Source organism: Xyrauchen texanus, chromosome 26 (assembly GCF_025860055.1).
Source record: "Xyrauchen texanus isolate HMW12.3.18 chromosome 26, RBS_HiC_50CHRs, whole genome shotgun sequence".
In the NCBI taxonomy this organism is placed as follows: domain Eukaryota; kingdom Metazoa; phylum Chordata; class Actinopteri; order Cypriniformes; family Catostomidae; genus Xyrauchen; species Xyrauchen texanus.
The window spans coordinates 22,560,131-22,584,709 of NC_068301.1; the positions used below are offsets into that span (position 1 = coordinate 22,560,131).

A 24,579-nucleotide genomic window follows, 5' to 3' on the forward strand; every position below is an offset into this window, starting at 1 on the left:
CCTATAGACTTCAGTTTTGCTTGCCACCTCCCATTATTCCAAATGCCGAAATTCTGATGGCCAGCAAAGAATTTAAGATAGGTGAGTTTGGATTGATATTGAATGCAAACGCTCAATCTGTTTTGTATGCCCGCTTGTGCTTGTTCATGACTGTGGACTTGCCGGCTCCAGTGGCCTGGCCCAGTGTAAGTGGAACATTTCGAGCAGAGATGCAGGCTGCCAGTTCATTTTCAGGCTTGAGCGCCTCTCATTAATTATGTTCCCAGAATAGCAGAGCACCCACCCCCCCCAACACCACCACTAACATCCCTCGAGAACTCACTTTGAAGGGAGTAAAACTGCTCCAAAGCCAGGGCTACCAGTCCCACAGGGCTGTGCTGATATGCTGACTCATTGCCAGAATTCAAAACAAAGACTGACATGTTGAGTGTCATTGTTTTGTGCATGATGGCAGAAATGCATTTATTTATCTATTTATTTATTTCTGTCAGACAATTTTATTGTCAGTGTTGTCAAGCAAAATGTTAAACTCTTTAATAGTTACTTGGAGTTGTTCAACAATAGTTTGGTTTTACCTCAAAGTGCCCACAGAAAGCACTTATAAATAATGAACCAATTGTGACCTCACTGGACCTCTAATGATGAGTCACCAGCACTAACATGCAGCATTGCCTCTGAAATCCAATGTTAAGGGGAGACCAGGGATAATTGTATCACATTTTGGTTTTTGCTCATTTACTCAGAGAATGTGTAGTTTATAGCTTTCATAGTTTACCTCAAACTTCTTAGATACATCTGCATTAATTTACCAATGTCGATTCAATTTATAACTTAATCCTGTGTATTCTTCATGCGCTGGACCCTCATTTGCACCACTAAGAAGGTGGTAGATTCATAGAGACAGAACAATTGCAGATTTGTTTTGTTTTAATGAATCTATTCATTATTTTGAGAGGATGTAGAGGGCTGAATTGTGTTTGTACATATCTGATATGGCCACAGTGAGTGTGTTGTGCATTGAATCATTATCTTTGTTACATTTATTGAGCGTTACTATTATCCCTGCTCTCTCCTACATGTCACTGTTATTCTGGCATGTACAGAGATGGATTAATTGATATTAGTTGTTCTTAATAGATAGTTATGTATTGGCGCAGGGCTGTTTAATCTGTGTGGAAGGGAGCATGTTTGCAGAGCTTCACTGGGGTTGACACAGTCCTACTGTAGTCTTTAGCACTAGCCTGTACTGATTTACCACTGTTTTGATCACTGATTACCCACCACATTCACTTAATTCAGAGATTTAACAAAGGCTGTTATGTTTGAATGCCCACATCAGTGCATTTTCAGTCAGCCCCAAAAATGCGAACATTCACAAATATATTTCAAAGCATGCAAATCTCTTTGAGAAACTGATTCTTCGTAATCATGTGTTCCGTTATTGCAGGGGAGTAAAATGCTACATTATAAAACCGCTTAGAATGTAACCAAATATAAAGACAAGCTTTTTTTCAAAGCTCTGAATTATATGGTTGTAGTTCTAGGTGTTAATCCCCCCCCCTTTAGCTGAGTCACAGAGTGTCTGAATGTTTGTGAGGCAACAGGGAGAACTGCTTCAGAGATCTGAGCAGCCCTCAGGTAGCGACTGATGGGTGTTATGAATTTAAACCATGCAGTGTGGTGCATTCTTAATTACACTGCATTGCAGCTCCAGCACGTCAAGTTTCCCTTTGGTTCTCACATTCTCAAGTTCTAAGCAAAGAAACAGCAGGATTCTGCTCCTGTTGTTCTGAGCTTCTCAGAATTCCCAGGTTCCCCACAATTTGTCAGAAGGTTGTGACGTGCATCTGCAAGTTAATTGATAAAGCACTGATTAATATCCTTTCATCTTTTCACTGTCTGTTTCTCCTCTTCAATCTCTCCACAGGTGATATTGTGCGCTACAGGTGTTTGCCAGGATATCATTTAAATGGGAACAGCTTACAAACATGTCGCCTGGGGACACACCTGGAGTTTGAAGGGCCTCCACCATCATGTGATAGTAAGCTGTAACTCAAATAGCATGCTAGTCCACCAGCTAAATCAGCACCAAACCAGCCTGAACCAGCATTAAAGAGCAAATGTTGGTCAAAGCTGAACTTTTCAGCAGGGATGTTCCTTTCTCATTAGTCTGTCTTAGTCCTATTAATCTTATCCCAACTTAATATGTAGAGTCAACTATAAGTAAGCAGTTATTTTGCAGTATTCATTTTACATTTACATTTAGTCATTTAGCAAACACTTTTATCCAAAGCGACTTACAAATGAGGAGAAAAGCTAGCAATTTGTCATACAAATGTAAAAGAATATCTGCAGTATCGCACTGCTAAGTTCTCAATGTGTTTGGAGGATAAACGCTAATGTAGAATAAAGAGATAAGCAAGATTTTTTAATTATTATTATTAACAATTAAGTAAGTGCATTGATTAAGTGCTGTTGGAACAGATGTGTTTTCAGCTGGTTCATGATTGTTGATGGTTTCAGCAGATCGTGTGGAGGTTGGAAGCTCATTCCACCACAGAGGAACTGAAAAAGTGATTGATCATGAAATAGACTTTGTGCCTCAATGCAACAGGTCCACCAGGCGCTGCTTGTTAATTGACAGTAGAGAGTGAGTTGGGACATAGAGCTGGATGAGTGAATTGAAGTAAGAGGGTACTGTTCCATTGGCCAGAGTTAAAGCCTTGAATTTAATGTGGGCAGCTACAGGTACCCAGTGAAGTGAAATCAAGAGTGGGGTGACGTGAGCCCTCTGGCTAATTGAAGACCAGACACGCTGTTGCGCTCTGGATCATCTGCAGTGGCTTAATGTGCTAGCTTGGAGGCTGGCCAACAGAGAATTACAGTAGTCCAGTCTTGAGATGACCAGAGCTTGGACCAGGAACTGTGCAGCATATTCAGACAGGTCTGATTTTCCTGATGTTAAAAAGTGAAAACCTGCAAGACCGGACGGTTTATGATTTGTGGGCAGCAGGAGGGGGACTCGAGTTAAATGACTTGACTCGAGTCTGACTCGAGTCGCAAATTTAAGGACTTGTGACCTGCTTAACTAAATGTAGAAAATGACATGACTTTGACTTGAGCACCAGTGACTCAAAAAATATATTTAAAAATATTGCAACATCAATTAATTAATATGCAAAGAATTAGTCCGCCAGCACCACTGATCTGCATCTGCGCAGTTAACGCTGCGCTCACAATGCGCCAAAATGAAAGATGATTGACGAGTTCCCAAAATAATCTCCTATGGATATAAAGATTTAGAATTGGACCATGTGAATAAAAAAAGTATGCAAATATGCAAAGCAAAAATATCTGAGACGTCCACCACAACCTCAAAGTTCATCAGACATTTAAAAAAACCACAAGGAAAGGTAACTTAATCAATTCATTATCATTTCATTATCCAGAAAGATTAATATGTAAAATTACTGTTTAAATGTTTGAGGGTTGTCAGTAAATTAAAATGATTCACGATAATTCTCATGTTTTGTTGCGGGACAAGTTTGAAATGACCCGATATTGCCTCTAAATGTGTGTGTGCCTTTTCTAAACCTTCTCAACAGTCAACAATACACCATGACCATTTGTTGGCAATATAAAAACATAACCGGCAGATTTGCATTCACAACACATTATTTAAAATGGGACAAGTAGTATAAAATATACAGAATGACTCATGATGAAATCCAAGTTCTCTCATAGTGATTATGACTTTTGAAGTCTTGAATGCAACACCTTTATGACTATTTTATATAAATGTATCTCTGAAGGGAACTGACTGTCTTCGATGGCATTTTCTTTTCATCTTACCTCCGTATAATACCTAATAAATTATTGTTTATAAACGGAGGGCTGCTTTGTGTACAGGCGTTACCAGGGTAACAGCAATATTTCTGCTGCATAAGCGCTACCTCTTGTCTGAGAGCGAATTTGCGTTTTCATTCAGCCCATCTGCCGTTTTATTAGATCAATGTGAAAATCTGACCTTATTTTTACACAAGATACATGCAGTGTTACACATTTTATCCTGTTTATTGTAAAAACCAAAACAATTTGGATAATAAGGTATCTAGAAGTATTCACAGTATTTTTAAGTGCCCACGACACAAATACTGGCATGTTCATTAATCCAATTTACTAATATATATATATATATATATATATATATATATATATATATATATATATATTTTGTATAACACATTACTGTTATACGATTCATGTAAAGATATGTATATAAGTTCATCTTTTCAGAGCAAAAATAAATATTTATTTAAAAAATTAACCTCTTATTTATTTTAGTACTGTGGCTTGACTTGACTTTCTTGAAGTGAGTTACTGACTCAACTTGACTTGCTTGATTTGTCTGCACTGCACTTGAGACTTGACTTGAGACTTGATGTTTAAGACTTGAGACTTGCTTGTGACTTGAACATGTGTGACTTGCTCCCACTTCTGGTGGGCAGTGAAGTAAAGTTGGTAATCTACCAATACTCCCAGGTTCCGAGCAGTCCTGGTTGGTATTAGTGTAGTTGAACAGAAATGAATAGTGAGGTTGTGGTCAACATAGGGGTTGTTTGGGATCACAAGGATTTCTGTCTTGGCAAAGTTGATCTGAAGGTAACATTCCTTCATCCAGGTCGAGATCTCCAAAAGTCAGGCAGAGATACGAGCTGAGACAGTGTGGTCGTCAGGCTAAAAAGACAGGTAGAGCTTCATATTATCTGCATAACATTGGTAGGAAAAGCCATCTTCCTTAATTATCGGTCCGAGTGATGCTAGTGGTGCAGATATTAAACAAAAGTTCTAAGCTCAGTTTTGTTTTGTGTCTTGCCCAAGGACACTTCGGCATGTGGAGTCATGTGGGCCAGGAATCGAACCGCCAACCCTGCGATTAGTGGAAACACGCTCTACCTAATGCGCCACAGCAGCCCCAAAACACATTTATATGTTTTTAAGGATGTACAAATACTTTATGGGGCCACAATATAGCTATCAGGGCCCCTAAGATGAGGGTATTTTCCTTTGTATCCTCTGTAACTTTTAAATGTAATCTTCCCCACTAACCTGGTTAAACAAAAGTCATGTAATGTAATGTAAAATCCACCCCCACTGTCTTGCAATGCATGATGTGACTATTGATCATGGTGGTTGGATATGTGCTATATGAAGCTTCATTATTGCTATTATGCTATATATTGCTATAGATGAGGATGAAGTACCTCAGGATCTGTCAACCAAACCCCATGAGTGTTCTAAATGCTCATCTACCTTTGCTCCAGCTGCTTTTATGGGATTTGATTTGCCGTTTCCCATAAACTGCCTCAGTTCCTCCTCATTATGTTTGTCTCTTCAGTTTCAGTGAAGTAGAATTATATCTGAGCTTTCTGTCCTAGTCCTCACTGTGTAAGTCTGACTAAAAAGCCTCTTCATAGGGCCGTGATAGCTATATTCTGGCCCCATAAAGTATTTGTACATCCTTAAAAACATCTAAATGTCTGCATTATGTAACAAAATATCATACCAAAAATGTATCATAGCAATTAATTTATTTCAAGGAAAGGTACCACAAGCATATTTTTCAAGCAAAACACTTGTCCATAGTGTTAAGTGGTGATCTACACCTGTGGTTTATCTGCTAGGGACACTTGTGTGAACTTAAAAAATTTACTTCATATATCCTCTTTAATTACCTTTTGGTTAAACACAGTTGCAACAATGTAGAAAAGTCTCTATTGCATTGCACTTCAGACATTTTACCTGTGATTTAAGGGACCAAATACTTTTTGTGTCAATTGTATATTGAAACGTGCCTAAACTATAATTTCCTGCATTTGGCTGTGTCTACAGTGCAAGTACAGTGGGTAAAGAAAGTATTCAGACCCTCTTAAATTTTTCACTCTTTGTTATATTGCAGCCATTTGGTAAAATCATTTAAGTTCATTTTTTTTCCTCATTATTGTACACACAGCACCCCATATTGACAGAAAAACACAGAATTGTTGACATTTTTGCACATTTATAAAAAAAGAAAAACTGAAATATCACATGGTCCTAAGTATTCAGACCCTTTGTTCAGTATTTAGTAGAAGCACCCTTTTGATCTAATACAGCCATGAGTCTTTTTGGGAAAGATGCAACAAGTTTTTCACATCTGGATTTGTTTATCATCTGCCATTCCTCCTTGCAGATCCTCTCCAGTTCTGTCAGGTTGGATGGTAAACGTTGGTGGACAGCCATTTTCAGGTCTCTCCAGAGATGCTCAATTGGGTTTAAGTCAGGGCTCTGGCTGGGCCATTCAAGAACAGTCACGGAGTTGTTGTGAAGCCACTCCATTATTTTAGCGGTGTGCTTAGGGTCATTGTCTTGTTGGAAGGTGAACCCCAGTCTGAGGTCCAGAGCACTCTGGAGAAGGTTTTCGTCCAGGATATCCCTGTACTTGGCCGCATTCATCTTTCCCTCGATTGCAACCAGTCGTCCTGTCCCTGCAGCTGAAAAACACCCCCACAGCATGATGCTGCCACCACCATGCTTCACTGTTGAGACTGTATTTGACAGGTGATGAGCAGTGCCTGGTTTTCTCCACACATACCGCTTAGAATTAAGGCCAAAAAGTTCTATCTTGGTCTCATCAGACCAGAGAATCTTATTTATCACCATCTTGGAGTCCTTCAGGTGTTTTTTCATGTGTCTTGCACTGAGGAGAGGCTTACGTCGGGCCACTCTGCCATAAAGCCCCGACTGGTGGATGGCTGCAGTGATGGTTGACTTACTACAACTTTCTCCCATCTCCCGACTGCATCTCTGGAGCTCAGCCACAGTGATCTTTGGGTTCTTCTTTACCTCTCTCACCAAGGCTCTTCTCCCCGATAGCTCAGTTTGGCCGGACGGCCAGCTCTAGGAAGGGTTCTGGTCGTCCCAAGCGTCTTCCATTTAAGTATTATGGAGGCCACTGTGCTCTTATGTGCACAATTCTGTCTCTGAGCTCTTCAGGCAGTTCCTTTGACCTCATGATTCTCATTTGCTCTGACATGCACTGTGAGCTGTAAGGTCTTATATAGACAGGTGTGTGGCTTTCCTAATCAAGTCCAATCAGTATAATCAAACACAGCTGGACTCAATTGAAGGTGTAGAACCATCTCAAGGATGATCAGAAGAAATGGACAGCACCTGAGTTAAATATATGAGTGTCACAGCAAAGGGTCTGAATACTTAGGACCATGTGATATTTCAGTTTTTCTTTTTTAATAAATAATTAGGAAAAAAAATGAACTTAAATAATTTTAGCAAATGGCTGCAATATAACAAAGAGTGAAAAATGTAAGGGGGTCTGAATACTTTCCGTACCCACTGTAAATGGTAATTGGTGTGTTTGTGTACTGGCTGCAATTTAAAGGCATAAATGCAGCTCTCTCTTTCCTAGCAATTGTCCAACGTAGGTGCAGGGTCCGCTTCGTGATAGTCTGCATATATTTGATTTGGAACAATTTTTATGCAGTATACCCTTCCTGACACAACCCCCAGTGGCTGGGGGACTCTCACTCACACATATATGGGGCAATTTAGTCCCCAATTCACTTAACCTGATGTTTTTGGATTTGTGGGTGAAACCGGAGCACCCAGAGGAATCCCATGCAAACACAGGGAGAACATGTAAACTCCACACAGAAAGGCTCTAGTTGAGCCAGGACTCGATGCCAGGACCTTCTTGCTGTGAGGCGACAGTGTTAACCACTGAGCTACCATGCTGCCCTAAAGGCAGAAATGCAGCTGTTTGGCAGAAACTAATCAAGGCCTGTAGAAAAAAAAGGCTAATAAATGGAACAAATAATAGACGGAAAGATTTAACACAGACAGAGGCCGGGAGTTGGGAAAAGTCTAAAGTGGAATGAAACATAATCATCATCTGTGTTTTTTGTTCTTTTAAGTGTAGCATACCCAAACATGTATTTCCTCAACCTTCATGGTGGAGTGCTCACTGTGAATTGTTGTAATTCATTCTAACATTAATTAGGTGTCGGCAGCTAATCGCTCCGGCTATATGAAAAGACCCTTATACTTAGGGCCAACATAGCCAGCTGACACCCGCTCCATTTGGTCAGGGTGCTGCCTCTGGCTGTCAGTCAGATTAAGTATGCCTGGCTCATCAAACAAGAGAAAGGCACAAGGAGAGAAAGAGAGATGGCCTGGTGGAATGAAAGACAGAAGGATAAAGAGGAAGCAAGGAAAAAGAAGAGAAACGGGGGCTGTACTGGAACTAGAAGAAGGAATCTATACGTTTTGTTTTAGTCTATCTTTCAAAGGAAATCTCTAGATTAGGTTTCATAAAATAGAAGTTCAAATAGAGGTGGATTCTGTGAATTGACCTTTGTCAAGGTTGACACTATATATTATTTTGCCAAATGGAAACAATGCTGTATAGACGTGCAGTCTGTTCAGTGGACTTCACAGTTGTTGCTGTTTAACATTTAGCCTACAAAACATTGAAAGTATGTCTTATTAAAAAATGTCCAATGGACAAAATCTCCAGAAAGCATTATTTGTGAAAAGTATATGCAACCTTTAGACCACAGATGTAGTCAAATGTTCAAGATTTAAAATGACATATTGATCAAACAATATTCAGAATATTGGGGGAGCATGTCCTTGATATTGTCGATGTTGGTTTACACGCTGAAGACAATAAAGGCAGAAACAAATACGCGATTGCAGTTGCTTCTAGTAACGCAAGCTCAGTTGTGTGCGTACAGTCAGGAATACTTTCTTGGAAATAAAATGTATTTGATCATGCTCTTGACAATGGTTTTGGCTGGATGTCTGTGCAACATACTGGGCAAATGTGTGTTCTGAATGGTGTGTTTGTATATACTGCCTAATTGGTAGAGGTGGAGTTTAACGATCGACTGAGCAACAGCTGATGAGCTGGCTGACAACTACCGCAGTCTGCCTGAACTAACACTTAAGTTTCATTAGTAACATTACAAAATGTGTCAGACCGCACATATATGCATTGCACAAGCACACGTATGCATTACATTTTCAACATTGCCACAGGGGGCGCTATCGTGGACATTAGTGTGAACGGTCCATTTCTACAGTGAGATTACAGTGAGTTTTACAGTCAACAACAGTATTGGTGGAGAAACAGTTTGTAGGGAATATTACTGAGCATGTAAGTTAAAATAAGTATATTAATAGCAATTTTCCTGAATAATAACAAATTCAGTTTAATGGCACATTATGTCTGTTAAACTGGACATCATGTTGGCAATGTGTTGGCCAAGCATGTTTACTTGCATAAAGTATGTTTCTGGCATAAGACGGCACAACCCACTGAACGGACTGAAGGTCTATCCCTCACATCCTTGTTTTCATTTGTGTCAAATTAAATACAGCGTGTACACTGAATAAGGTCTATATCCAATTTATATTTCTTAAACTCTGGACTGACAGACTGAACAAGCATGCAGAGTGAAAAACAGAGGGATTGAAAGAGAAGAGAGAAAGGACATTGTTGGGTAGAGAGAGCGCAAAGCTCATTGAGATGCAGAGGATAGCCAAGCTGCAGGTGCACCCAGCTATTAAATCACAGCTTCACTCCCTCTGTCTCTCCCCATCTCTCTCTTTGTCCCTCTGTCTGTCTCTCTTTCTCTGTACCTGATCTGTCAAATCCTCTTGTTGAATACATCATGCCATGTCTTGCTTTCCATCAAACATCTCTCCTTTCCAGTGGCAAATTCTTAGGGCCAGCAAAGCCTTCTCTGCTGGCCTAAAATGCCAAATAAATAAATATTTTTCATCCTTTCATTCTCAATCAGCTTTTTGCCTATGTATTTTTAATCGCTTCCACTCTTAATTAATCTACAAGCAAATAGAGAAAAACTAAAAGGTCATCAAGTCAGAATCTTTTCCTTTGATGCTTACAATCGAAGCATGACAACAGTTTCACAAATCACATGCCCAAAGCCATGCTTGTTAGCAGAAGCAGTGCGTGAGTCTGAGCTTCACCCCCTCAGGCCTTCAGAATTTCCACAGAATCCCTCAACAGAGCAAATTAATGTTCATCTGTCAGATTCATCAGCCAATCAGATTGATTTGTTTGTTCTTGTTGGGTGTGATCTTTAGGATATGTTCCAGTCGAGGCCTTCTAGCTGGCCTTGAGTGACGCAATCATGCTTTAAGTGACGTAATTTGAAAGCGAGTGCAAGATCTTACTGACAAGTCGACTCTTTTTACTGCTGGTATTTCTGTTGAGTAAGATCCTTATGGATTAAAAGACAGAAGATGAGTCTGCATGACCGTGTGTTTGCTTAATTTATTAAACAAGAAAGCAGGACTGATTTTCACTTCAAGAAAATTGGTAAGTGCTTTTTGCGTTGTTATAGCAACATTAGGAGTTTTCGAAGTGTAAATTAGGCTGCTTGAACATTCAGTGTCACATCAAGTTTTGAAAAGTAGTGCTGCATTCCACTCAACTCGGAAAGTCAGATTTGACAACTTCCTACCAGGAAAAGTGCAAAGGAATGCATTTTTAAGTCTGAATTACAACTACAAATTCTCAACTCTGATTTCGCCGAGATGCAGGGTCATGATGTCACACAAACATGTCGACACTCAGGGAGATCTACAAAGTGATAAACATTCACTTTATTAAGTAATATTGAGAAATGAGTTTGTTCCCACATTACATGATATTAAAGCTTGTTTAACAAACACCAGCAGAAACAGGTGCATAAAACATTATAATCTCTTTTGATAATCGTACACCTGAAGCACATATGCTAGCTTTGCAGCATTGTTAATCAGTTGGGTTGCTAGGAGACATCTCTAATGAGAGTCAAATCCCTGCTAAGCTAACGGGAACATTGCAGTTTCGTTATCTTCTGAATATCAGGGAATTGAATGCATTTATGGTCGGAGATATCAAGTAGGAATATCCCACGTCCAATTTAAATGGAATGCAGCATAAACGTGTACCCTGACAAAACTAAATTTATTGCAAGCAACATTTAAATTACAAAACTAGATAGATAGAGTTTTCCAGGTATAACAGACCTTTTTGGTAGATTCATATGACAAATTAGGATTTTTGAATGTCTGTTCAGGAGACGTTCATTTCACAAACAGTCATGCTGCAGTTAAAATTAGGCTTGCTTGAGCATTATGTGTCGTTTCAAGTTCTGGCTTTCATGCGTGGATATGTTTTTAAAATGTTAAAAATATTAGTTAGCTGCGACATAATGTATGATGCCCAAAGGCATAGGGTGTATTATTCATTATGATACTGTGTTTTCTTAGTGGCATGAATCACACTGAAGTCCTAGACTTTTAATGCACGGCCCGTCACTTCTCATTTCTTTTTTCAGTCTTTCTCTGATATGAGAAATCCCATCCTGCACTTCCTGTGTCTTCTGCAGACATAATCTGACATACTGATGATGATGATGATGGCCCTGTAAAAATATCTTCCAAATAAACCCCTTGTTTAACATACAGACAATGTGAATAAGGGTGCTGTTTTTGTAGAACAGTGTCAGAAATTTTATTTTATATTTAATTTTGTATTTTATAAGGGGCAATATTTGGCTGCAAGTTTTTGTGGTGTTTTTGCCCTGATTCCTGGTTCTTTACTGACCCTGATGCAGATCTATGAGGTGTAGGTTGATCTTTAGTTAAATGGTAGATTTGTTTATTTGGCCATTTTCTGAGTGTTATGATGTTCAAGCTATATAGCCAATAGCTATGAAGAGACACAAAGTATACTTCAATTTTGACGCAAATATTTATCGTCTGCGTAGTTGAATGCTCAGCCTTCCACATTTGTTCCCTGTTGTTTAATGGTGATTACATCTTCTTTGTGAAAGCAATGACTAAACTTTGAGTGTTGCCATCTTGTGGACCCACTTATTAGTGCAAATAATTTTAAATACACGTGCTTACTGCATGTTCAGAGTTTGCATGGTTCGAAAAATCGGCTGCATGTGTTGAGTGCTCAAGCTGATGATAACATTTTTGTCACGCGTCCTGTACACACATTCCTTGCGTTCATGTCTAAATTTAGTATACTTTGGGCTTTAGACAGACACAAAGAGAGAAAATAGATCTGGGAATGCTGAGAGTGCATTGCCTCTGAATCACATTATATTAAGCAAATTGAAGCTAGGAAAATCTCACACATAATTTGACATATCTCTGTTGCACAAGCGCACATGCACATTCTAGACTTTTTTTTCTTAAAATGTATATTTTGCCTGTTTATACAAATAAAATGCATTGCATTACACAAATAAACTGTTTATCAGTGGCGCACAGCATGTTTAGCGTACATTCACATAGATTTGTGTTATTCCACAATTCTGTGACTATAGTGATGAATATCCCAAACTATTTTTTCCCACTTTCCAAAATTCTTATTTTCAATTTCTAAGAGTAATTACATTCAATATTGTATTAAATCTATGCAATTCAATATTTTAATAAATTAATATAAAATATTAATCTGCTCTTATATTCTGTATGATATAGATATTTCATATCTACACATTAAAGATATGTCACTGCATGCATGTTGGCCAATGGCAATTGCTTTAAGACTGCACAGGAAGCACAGCTTCCCTTACACATTTAATCAATAACGTGGCAATAAATGTTCAGTATGTAAAAATCATCAACATTAAATATCACTCTTAGGCTATGTTCAAACTGCAGGAAAAATCTTTGAGTGACTGTTCAAACTGCAAGTTATATGTGGACAAATAATTTTGTATTAGTCACTCTTGCTATCACATCCACATTAGTTGTCATGGTAATGCAGAAAACTTGCATATATATATATATATATATATATATATATATATATATATATATATATACACCATCCATGACATTTTAGTGAAGGATGTTTTACCATTAATTATGCTTTCATTAGGGCAGTATCCAAATATGAACATTCTTCACAGACAACGGCTTAAAAATGGGAGAGTTGGCATATGCAATGTTTGTTGCTGCTAGTGTTGTTGCTTCCTATTTTATCGGGGATGTCCTGTATTTGGGCCGAAATTATGACTTCCCATACGGCACGCCTTTTATCTTGGGGTCTTGTATTTTAGCATAGAGCGAAACATCCCGTAGGTGTCCCGTATTAAAGCATAAATAGGTCACTTGACATTCAATACTTTTATCGCATTGTGATTACTCTCACCTGATATGGTTTGCTAGACCTTAGTGCATCTCTTTGGGTAAGTTAAGATAATGTCTGTATTACTATAAGAGGTTTGCAGTGCTTTGCGTGTCCTGTAACATATAAATGACATATGGATGTGTTTAATTCAGAAGTGATGATCTCTATGCCTTCTCGTTTACCTTCCACTGTGAGAGATTTGTAGGTCTGAAATGTGTAAAAAAAAAAAAAAACAGGCTTTTTTATTTTTATTGAAAATTCTGTTTGTAACTATCCTACTGCATGACCATCATTATTGTATTCAATTTGAAGTACCCTGTGAATGCATTAATTATGCCGTTCAGCATGCAGTATGTTTTCTCGTCGCAAAACCTGACAAATACAACTGTCGCATACAGCAAATGATGAAACAAAAAAACATGAAATCTGATCTGACCATTCAGACTCAGATGCAATAAGAAAAATATGATTTTATTCAAATATTCAAATTGAATGAGGCTTGTAAAAATTTTATTTAATGTGTTTTTTTACACAGACTACAAAAACCTAAACAGATTTGAGTGAAAACATCCAAAAAAATCTGATAATTAATTTTTTACCTAGCCTTAGTCTGTTTTTATATTTTAGCAAATGATAGTTTAAAATATCTTGTCAATTGTTTTGTTGTTTGTTAACATAATACGGTTTAATCTCCCCATAGAGTCCTACTAGCTGCGTTACTAATAACGGGCCAAATGAGGGCCTGCTAGTGTGTACCAGGGCCAGTTGTATTCCCACTATCACTTCCATGGCTTAATCGTGCCTCCTCAGGGCTTCCTCTGAGCCAATGGCCAGGCTTGGGCCAAAGAAGTTGAACCCTTGGGGTCAACTGGGGATCAATGTCAAAGTTAGGTCAGAGGGTCAGCACCAAGATACATATACTGTTCAGTGCTGGATACACAACATGGTAAGTTCGGCAAAAATATACTTTAACACATCATAATTTCCGCAGATGCCATCGATCTGACGCTACCAGCCTACCTCAGCAGATCAATGGAGAATCGTCAGTACTGGGCTGGGCTGATGAAAATGCACCATCAGATGGACGGGTCTGTCGAAACGATGACGTGTTTAAGTATATTTTTATCGAACTTACCATGTTGTCTATCCAGCGCAGAACAGTATATGTTCAGGAAAAGTAAAAAGAAATCTGGGCACAGTACAAATCCATGTTCATTTCGAGGGCTAGCTAGTCTTCAGAGTCTGATACCTCAGCTTGAAATTCCCTCTTGCTTGTGAAATGGACGAGGTGTATGACGTTGTCACCAGGGTGGCGTATTAAATGTGGAATGCTGTGGGGCTATTGGCCCGATGGTGGGAATGCAGATAGATTTTGGTCTCGTGGCTCGAGGTCTGAGGCTGTTGGCCCCGGCTGACCATTTGATAGTCCTGGCTCTCACTTGCCCGATGGTGGAAAAGCGGCATTTGAAGCCATGTTGCAATGTGATTCTATGCCTAATACCTGTACCATTGATATTAATGGAGCAAACATAGATTTTTCATTGGACAACTGGCTCCTAAAACATTATTTTGGGCTAACGCCCGGATATCGTGTTTCACTGGGAGTCTATGAGAGCATCATTAGCACTATTTGTATTTTTGAAAAGCATTGTTTTTTTGGACATTGGGCTTTGAATCAATGTAATATTTTTATCCCGCCTGGAAGCACACATGATTGGTTAAACATTCAAATGTTCAGGAAAGTAACAGCCTGTTAACAACAACCCTACACTTACATCGTCCCTTGCTCATTTTAAAATCCCTCACTTCCTTATTATTCGATGTTCAATGCTAATTTAATGCTCATTTGAAAACGTGTGATCACTAAATATTACACTTTTGCCAATGGAGAAAATGGAAACTCTCAAGTTATTTGCAGTGATTGAATGTCTCACTGCTAATTAAAACGCTAGCAGCTTGACGTTTAATTGGACAAGATATTGGCCTTAATTATGTGACAACTGTGTGTGGAAAACAATACACAAGCTTGGATGGCCTACATGACAATTTGTTGCATGATATGTATCCATTTCCTTGACAGCAGGAAATTAATGCTGTGTGTTTTCTTTATGCTATTTGCAATTCATTGCAGCACATATGAATTGTCACCGAAGGGTGACATTTAAAGTTCTTAAGATGCCATCCCATCTCATACAGTAGATAATCTTTAGCTGTCATTGTGAGAGGGACATTTGAGATATTATGTCTCCTTTTCTGTCAGAATCTGGCACGAAAACTATTGTTTACATTCAGCCAATGACGGTCCATTTCAAAGTGGATTAGGGGATAAGGGCGACCTGCGGGAGTTCATTTCCGTTTGTAGCCATGGTAAAATGTCTGGGATAATGAGGATTTCAGCTGAGACTTTGTCTAAAGAGTCATGGTCCTTCCACGCTTTGTTTTGGCAGAATGGAATTATACTGTGAGTTTCTCCCCAGATCTCAACAGCCCTGTGAGCAATGCAGGCCTTCCGTGTCTAAAATGCATTGATGCCAAGAGTTTATTTTATGTTTTGCAATATAAACAGATTTAAACTTGAATTTACTGTAAATGTAAATATGAAGAATATATCAAAGGCCTTTAAATGTTATGATTTATTGAAGATACTTGCAAAACACTTGTCATATCTGTCGGTTCACTGCTTTACAGTGCATCTTTGTTTGTTTATAGGTTAACAGCTAGCTTTCAAACTGCTACACACCGGCATATAAACAACCATAATACCCACGCACACACTTTCAAGGATGTCATTTGTGAGCGCAAGCGCCAAGATGACAGTTGTAGGTTATTGGGGGGTGTATTTTTACCTGAACGCATTATGCTTTATGCAGTGATGATAGGCTTAAACGGACATTGATATGCATCCCTGATTATGTTTGTCCTCCAATGAAACGACATTTACATTTTATAATACCATAGAGCCCTTTAACCATTCCAAGAGCCTCTGTATTTCAACCTCATAAAGGAAACATGTCAAAATGGCAAGCAGTGGCCATACTATTCCTGAATATTCAACTGAGCTCTGTGCACAGTCAATGAAGACAAACGGCCGGCAGCCACACTATGTTTAACACCGCACTTTTCATTTTGGCACCCATGTTAATGGGATAGTTCACCCAAAAAGGAACATTTCATCATCATTTACTCTTCTCATGTTGTCCCAAACCTGTTTGAGTTTCTTTCTTCCATGGAACCCAAAAGAAGATTGTAACAAGGTTCGTGGTTGCATGGGAAGGAAGCTGGAACATTTATTGTTGCACTTTTCAGTCACACAAAATAACACATTGCTTCACGCTGACACATAGACACACACACACATAGACGCACACACACACACATTCTCTACCACTGATTGGGGCAACCCTTCCCGGACCAGCCACACACTCCTCCTTGTCATATACCCCCAACACTAGGGGACCAGCCGGTCTGACCTACTCCCTCCCCCCTTCCTGGAGGGGAGGAGTTGCCCCTTTGGCCGTTCCGCCACTGACTGGTCTTCCCCGCCTCCTGGGAACCTGAGTAGAATGAGGGGAGGGAGAGGGGGGAGAAAAAAAGAGAATGGGACAGCCCAAGAGAGAGAGAGAGAGAGAGAGAGAGAGAGTGTAGCGAGAAAGCTAAAAAATGAAAAACACTCTGGTTCACCGGCACCCTCAGCCAGCTGCACTGCCTACTGGCGGATGGCAGTGGTGAGGACTCATGACAGCGCATCCTTCCACCTTCCTGGATTTCGGCACCAACAAGGTTCATTGTTGTGTGGGAAGGAGGAAGCGGGGACCGGGTTGAACAGTACACATAGACATTTATTGTTGCACTTTTCAGGCGCACACAATAACACACTGCTTCACACTAACACATAGACACACACACAAACTGCCGCATGTCTCTCTCTCTCTCTCTCTCTCTCTCTCTGGTGTCCCCGGCTCCTCCGTATCTCTCTCTCCCGCTGATTGGAGCAACTCAGCACCAGGCATGCACCCTCACGGCCCGGCCATGCCATCCTCCTCATCACAAAGATGTTTGAGGGAATCTAGATTAAAATGGACTTAACTATAATTAGAAGAATATCTTACCTGTTGTTTGACATGTGAAGCTGGACAGAGCACAGCATGCATAAAAATATTGCTTTGATTAATATAATAATATATAATTATAAGTGCACAGACCGTGGGCTAAAAAAGCTAAATGGAGATTAAGAGGCTAATTACATAGGCCAAATGTAGAAACAAAACTGTTTACACCTGGTCATATTATTTACAGGGATTCAGCACACAAAGTGTTCACTTTGCTAGACCGTGCCATCAATATTTAAGCAGAGGTGATCAATGAGATGAGATGATCATATCGAGTGAATAACAATTCCTCTTCCAATTGTGACACGCAGCAATTGAATTCAATCAAGTATTCAAACAAGCAGAGCTCTGAAGCATCAGTGCATTTATTTAGCAAGACATGTAATGGAAAATCTATATTTCATATCTGAAAGTGTCATAAATATTTGATTATAACTGTCCCACCGCAGTTTTTGCATCAGGCATGCTACATGCAGTTGCTCAATCGCATCATGCTAATAAAATGAGACAAAATAATAAAGTTGTTTCGGAGATGAGAGTTTATCCTTTTCTGTTGTCATTTGTATTTGTACTTTGTATGCAGACAGTTACAGAAAGAATAAGAGACAGGCTTCTGAGATTTGAGCGAAGCGTCCAAGACAGGGCACTGCATAAAGCCTGATAATTCTAGGTAAAATTGTGGGGAAATGTCACGGCGGGCCACTGAGGAATATCAATGTCTCAGGGGTCGTATGGCAGTATGCTGAGAGTTGAGAACCAGCCATGTGAGCAACAGTGATCAATCCCTCTCAGAGTCACATCATTGACTTGTATTCAGTCCTCCCCCTTAACCTTAGGCATACACACACAAGCATGCACACAACACACACCTACCTGTACATATAGAGGTCTGGGACTGTTTTACATTAATTGATCTGTAGGCTGTTTCCATCGCATCTGAAGAACAAGTGTCTTATTGAACTGAGCTACAGATCGGTATGGTACTGGATCTCTTGAATCAAGTACTTCTTGGGCAATTGTGTATGACAGTGCAGATGGTTGCTTTGATGGTTAACGGTTTGGACAGGCACTGGGTCTCATTCCACTCTCTATGCTCATGCACATATTCATGCGTAAAGCCTTTGTGTGTATGTTTTTAAGCAGAAATCATGATTAATCAGTAATTTCTGAATATTTTTTTTTCTAATTTTAAGATAAAACTTTGAACCAACTCAAACCAAACGTATGTAAATATCAAAGTCTTTAGGTGGTCTTGAAAACATGAAACATGGAATATGTTTAGGTGATACAGTTTAAAGTATATTATTATTATTATTTTATTATTAATATTATTATAAACTGGATAGTTAAACTACCCTACAATAAATCTTACTTATTGGAGGTACAAAATTGATAGTAATTATATCTTAATCTGGAATCATCTTTCATGACGACATACATCAATCAATATGTCTGCATGATTATAAACCGCAAAAAAAAAAAGAAATCAAAAAAGACAAAAGCGGGACTAAAACTGACACTTTGATTCTCCCAGATGCCGTTTAAATTTAATCTAAGCACAAACTAAACAAATCTCCATTGTTTTATTGGATTAGCTGTATTAAAGGAGCTTCAGATGTTTGTGCTTCCCATTTGTGCCACTGCATGATGATATCAGACAAGATTGTGAAGTTCTCGGCATGTGTATCTGCTTTTTCAAATTTTCCGGTCTGATATTTTTTTTTCCTTTTAAAGTCTCTTGTAACCACCAATGTTTAAACTGTTGTTTTTGCACAGCAGTTTGTTGACAGGTGAAGGGTGGTGCTTTGCTGCTGCTGAGACGCATTCAGGACGGATTAGCATTTACCCCTCAAATACGATGTTTTTGAACACATTCGGATGTGGTTTTGTGATCCGATCACAAAAATGTTTAAGACCCCGTTTAGACCTGTATTTAGTGCTGAACACATGTGATCTGTCTTCCGAAATGCATCTTAACCCTCCTGTTATGTTTGGGGTCAAATTGACCCCACAGCAACTTTGCCATTTCTTAAAAATATTATAAACTTTTTTGAAAAACTTGAATCTTTCTGACTATTCCTAAATTTCTTAGAAAAATGTATAAATATGTACTTCACATATTTCAGGGGTCATTTTGACCCCAACCTATTTTATGGTAGTCAACCTGGAAAAATGTACCGCTTTATTTTTCTCTAATGTTTTATAATTTCTTGCTGACTCTCTCCCATTATATTTTCAACTCATTACAAAATTATCCCATACCTTTATGCCCTAACATGATTTTTTCCTCTATTAGAGGGCTTTTAAAAAAATTTGCTTAGTGTTTCACGCCTCTGAAAACCTCTTTTTGACTATTTTTGAATGCTTTACTGTATATCAACATCTTTCCCTAAAATAAAGAAAGAGAACTAGCATTTGTAAAACAACATAATAACCTGTTTATGAACACATTACTCTATTTTTCTTCCAACCATGAATGAAATGGCATCACTTTTAGATTCAGTAAACATAATTTTACAAACATGGTCTGTACATTGTAAACTTTGTACAAGGGACTATTCTGAATTTGTGTTTGGCATGCAACATACTATCAACAGGGCAACAGAAAAAGCTATACACATTTGAATTGATGCAAAGATTTTTTGGCAGTAACTCGGCAGAATGGGGTTGATATCAGGGTGACATCCAGTTTGATCATGTTGATTGGAAAGGAGAGGTTTTCTATTGTAGTGGTTCTCGCTCTCAATGGAGCATGTGGTAATTGTGAGTGGATTGCGGGGAGTAGCATGAGCCTCCACATGTGGGGTCTCCGCGGTGTCATGCACATGCGTGGTCAGATGGTCTCAGAAGTATAATAGAATAATACTATTATTATTATTATAGCTTTTTATTATAATATGAAGAAAGAAAACTGGTTATGTGCAAGCTTCATTATAATGTGTTTCTAAACACATTAGGCGTACACTAATAAACACTGATTTTACAACCATGAATCAATACAATACATACATTTACAAATTATCTGTACAATACATTATTTACACAGTAGCACAGAGGAGCCATGAACATTGGGTATCAATTAACATTAATATCACTGGTTTATTGTTGAATGTTTCTTGTTAAGGAGAGGAGGGGGGGGGGTGCAAATAAATATGTAAAACATGTTTGTTTTGACTGAGGTCAAATTAACTACAAACATAATAAATGTCATAATTTTCCAACATGAATTAAATTGTCATTTTTTACAAAACTAAAAATACATTACTTAATGACACAAACTGAGCCTTCAAAGAGCATAAAGTATTGTTAACACTTGCCATAACGGGGTCTAGACCTACTCTCATATCTGTCAGTACTGATTGTGTTTTGTATAATTGCTTGAATCTTTCATGGAGGATCAAAAGCAATCCTTTTGTTTCCTTGATCCATGTGCAATAGTATTTGCTAAACAATAGCTATTGTATTTTCTCTTCACAGTCACTTGTCCAATGAACGAGGTGCTAACAGCCTCCACGGGGATAATCCTGAGTCAGTCACCGGGCAGCAGCCTCCCGCACTTTGAGTCCTGCTCTTGGGTGGTGAAGGTGGAGTCAGGTTACAACATCACTTTCACTGTTGAGCACTTCCAGACCAGCAGGCAGTTTGATGAGCTGGAGATCTTTGATGGTGAGAGGCATTATCACAGCTTGCAAAATATTTTAAAGAGCATTTTTTTTTATCATGTGATGTTGATAATAATAATAATAATAATAATAATAATAATCATCATCATCATTATCATTATCATCATCATCATAATATAACAACAAAAATAATAATAGTATTTGTTATTTTTATTATTATTAAAATTATACTTAATTTACAACATTATGTAATACATAATTAAAATATACTAAAAATAAAATGACCACTTTATTATGATGAATACACTATTATAATTACATTTAATATTGCACCATAATGTAGCATTTGTTGCTGCTGTTTTTGTAATAAAGGTTGATGATTGATTGAATCAAATCAACATTGCGACATTGGGTTGAAATGTGTTTTTGCTCACAAAAAACAGTTTTTCTTCTCCTTCCAAAACAATTACAGACATACGGCTCACGGGTCGCCTTGATGTATAGAGTCAGATTGACAGTTGCAGATAGGCCAATAGGGATGACACTTGCTTTTACACAGACAACACCTTTTGTAAAAGGCAAAGGAAATTGCTTTAGCCAAAGGGGGTCTATTTAGGGCCATGCTCAGGTCAGCAGCTCTACTGGGGTCAAAGTGATCCCATTTATACTGAGATTATGAAGTGGATTACAGGTCAGTAGTGTCATCTCACACACAGGGAGAGTCATCACATTTAATACATCATTTAAGAAAGAAAGAAAGATTATTATTTTTTATTTTTTTATCAATATCATAATATCACTCTGTCTTGCTTTTCAACACAGTCTGACTTGAATTCCTCCCAAAAGGTTAATGTGGGAAAATACAGAAAAAAAAAAAAAATATATATATATATATATATAGTGTCCTATTACATGGTAGCCGGTGGGCAAGAGTCTATCACTATAGAAACGGCAATGTCCTCCGCCATTTTAAACGGTACACAACTGTGATGAGCCGTAATGCTGAAGTTGTTCGTTTAAAGCCAAATTTAAGCTATTTCCTAGCTTTAGTAGTAGTAAAACAAGCAAACATGAAGAGCTGTTGTATGTAAAGTGGCTGATGCGGATTCACTTCACATCACCTAACTGGCTCATATTACACACAAAAATTATATTTTGCCACCACCTGCTGGCTAACATATGTAATGTCCAAACAAAAAAGACAAACAGTAACATTTAACACATAAGCTGAGGATGTTCTCAGACTCAGAGGCAGCTGGGATTCGTCCTCTGCCACCCCGATTAAAGCAAGTCACTACGCGACCACGAGGACTTAAAAGTGCATTGAGAACTGGACATTCCAAATTGGGTGAAAAAATGATGGTTATGGGAGAACTATTTTGAATTATTTGGGGCATTGGCTCATGAGACCGGGGAAACACATCTGTGAATGCTGTGAATGTTGACAGAGATTTCAAGCCAAATGGGGAAACACCAGCAACCTTATTAAACACCTTCAGACACATCCCTCTGCAGAATACACACGGGTTAGTGCCAATTAATTTAACCTAATTGCTTTACCTTAACATTTACAGATTTACTGTTTCTCTGAAAAATCGAACATTGCACACATTTCATAATTTTTTTTTTCAAGTAAAATTGTATGGTGGTGGTAACTGCAAAGTTCACACTTATGATTAGATCACGTCCCTGAGCCATGCGATCAAACCTACGTTTGTGTGTGGGTGTGTGTGTTTGTGTGTGTGTGTGTGTGTGTATGTGTGTTCTGCACTCGCACTACTGTACCAGCAGAGAGGGGCTGAAGCGGTTGTAATATACACCTTTTTCACACTCAGCGTTTTGGAACGTGGAAGTAAACAATTGCTGGGTAAACTTTGACAGCAGTGAATGGGAGACCACAGCAAATATTATTTTCACTTACCCTTTTCCCAAATGGGTAACTGGATCACTTAAGAAGATTCCAAATTTACTGTCATTCTCTCAGCAGCTGTAATCAAAACATCCTCACAGCTGTGGTAATGAATTTTTAAAAACTAATTCCAGGGTAATATAACACAAAGAACATTTTTATAAACTTACTCTCAATATTTAGAAAAAGGTCTATAAAACAGTTGCTCAAAACAATCTTTTCAATGTTACAATATCTTTATTTCTGTTACCAACAATCAAATAATCACAGGAATAATGGAATAAAAGTTTAAAGCCGTTGCCATTAGAACTGGCTATTTTGATGCAGTGAAGATTTTTATGTCAAACTAAGAATGTATTAGGTAACAAGTTAGTCCATTTTACCCTTCTCCCAATTCAACCATCAGTTATTTCATCACTTCCAGATATCATGTGGTATCGTGATACTACTTAGTATTTTGACTTAGTGTGTTGTAAAATGCTAAATGAGAAAAAAAAATAAAATTTCAATTATGAACTATTATGAAATGAGAGAAATAGAATTTGCTGTTAAAGTAAAAATGTCACCTCAAGAAGATGGCCATTGAAAGATACTAGCTAATGCTACAAGGCAACAGTGATTTCAAAAAATCTGAAAAATTTAATATTTATAATTTTCTCGGCTATTATTTTGGACTTTTTCTGAAAGTGTTTTATATTGCTGTAAAATATTGCAAAGAGATCAAAAGTGTAATTTATGCCTCCCCTTAACAATCATAATTTTCAATCCATCCACTCAGAAATCCACTCAAATAGTGAACGCTTTGTGTAAAATGGGACTTAAATGATAGCAGTGCCTCACAGAATCGTAGTTGCTACAAACCCTTTTTCCGAGGCTGACAAAGCACCTCTGCTGCTCTGCCTATTTGCATGTCATCTGGGAGCAGTGTGAGCTCTCCTGAGGGTAGCTGGCATGCACGATGCTGATTACGATTTGAACTCCCTTTGCGCTATGAAGCACATTTTTCTGTGTACAATGTGCAAAAGCCAGCCAGATCACACCAGATCTCATTACGTCCTTGCAGCTTGGTCCAGACCCTAACATGGCATCTTTTACTGCCTTTAAAATACACACAGCCCTTTCTTGGCTGAATCATAATTCAGTTGATCCCAAAACGCCATCAGTGACATTTATGCAAGGAGCCCTGTCACTCAGTATTAACTGTGAAGTGCAAGGCAACGTTGTGACAGAAAATGCATCTGAAATTTACCACTGCTTGTGGTAAACATGTCAATTTCAAGTTTGTAAGATATGAGGATTCTGATTGTGGCAGGAAGAGATAGGATTGTAAAAATAGGAATATATATACACAAACATATACAGTAGCTGCCATGAACAGTTGTCCAAGGAAGTGGGAAGTGGTGTTGAGTTAATTTAAGCTCACGAAATGTATAATAAAGTGTAGATATTCCATGCCACCAACATAGAACATTTTAGATAAATTAATTTAAAACAATACCAAACATAGAGTACATATCTCTAGACATGCATATACATAATTCAAAGGTTTGGACACACTTATTCATACTTTATTTATGTCAAAGTTGACTAAACTTTGAAATAACACAAATGGAATATGGGAACTATGAATAGGCTATCACATTTTAAATTAATCGAAACAAATTTAAGTTTTAGCTTCTTCAAAGTACCTACTGTAGAGATGAGGTTTGCACACTG

General features: G+C 38.3%; 1 protein-coding gene across 1 annotated transcript in view; it reads left to right on the top strand.

Annotated features, from left to right (window-relative positions):
- LOC127620393 (CUB and sushi domain-containing protein 2-like) overlaps nt 1-24,579 on the top strand; it is a 441,823-nt gene that overhangs the window by 370,581 nt on the left and 46,663 nt on the right. Inside the window, exons 47-49 of the mRNA XM_052093618.1 lie at nt 1-81; nt 1,928-2,041; nt 20,809-20,997. Of these exons, the coding sequence (XP_051949578.1) occupies nt 1-81; nt 1,928-2,041; nt 20,809-20,997 (384 nt within the window). The remainder of the gene's footprint in view (nt 82-1,927; nt 2,042-20,808; nt 20,998-24,579) is intronic.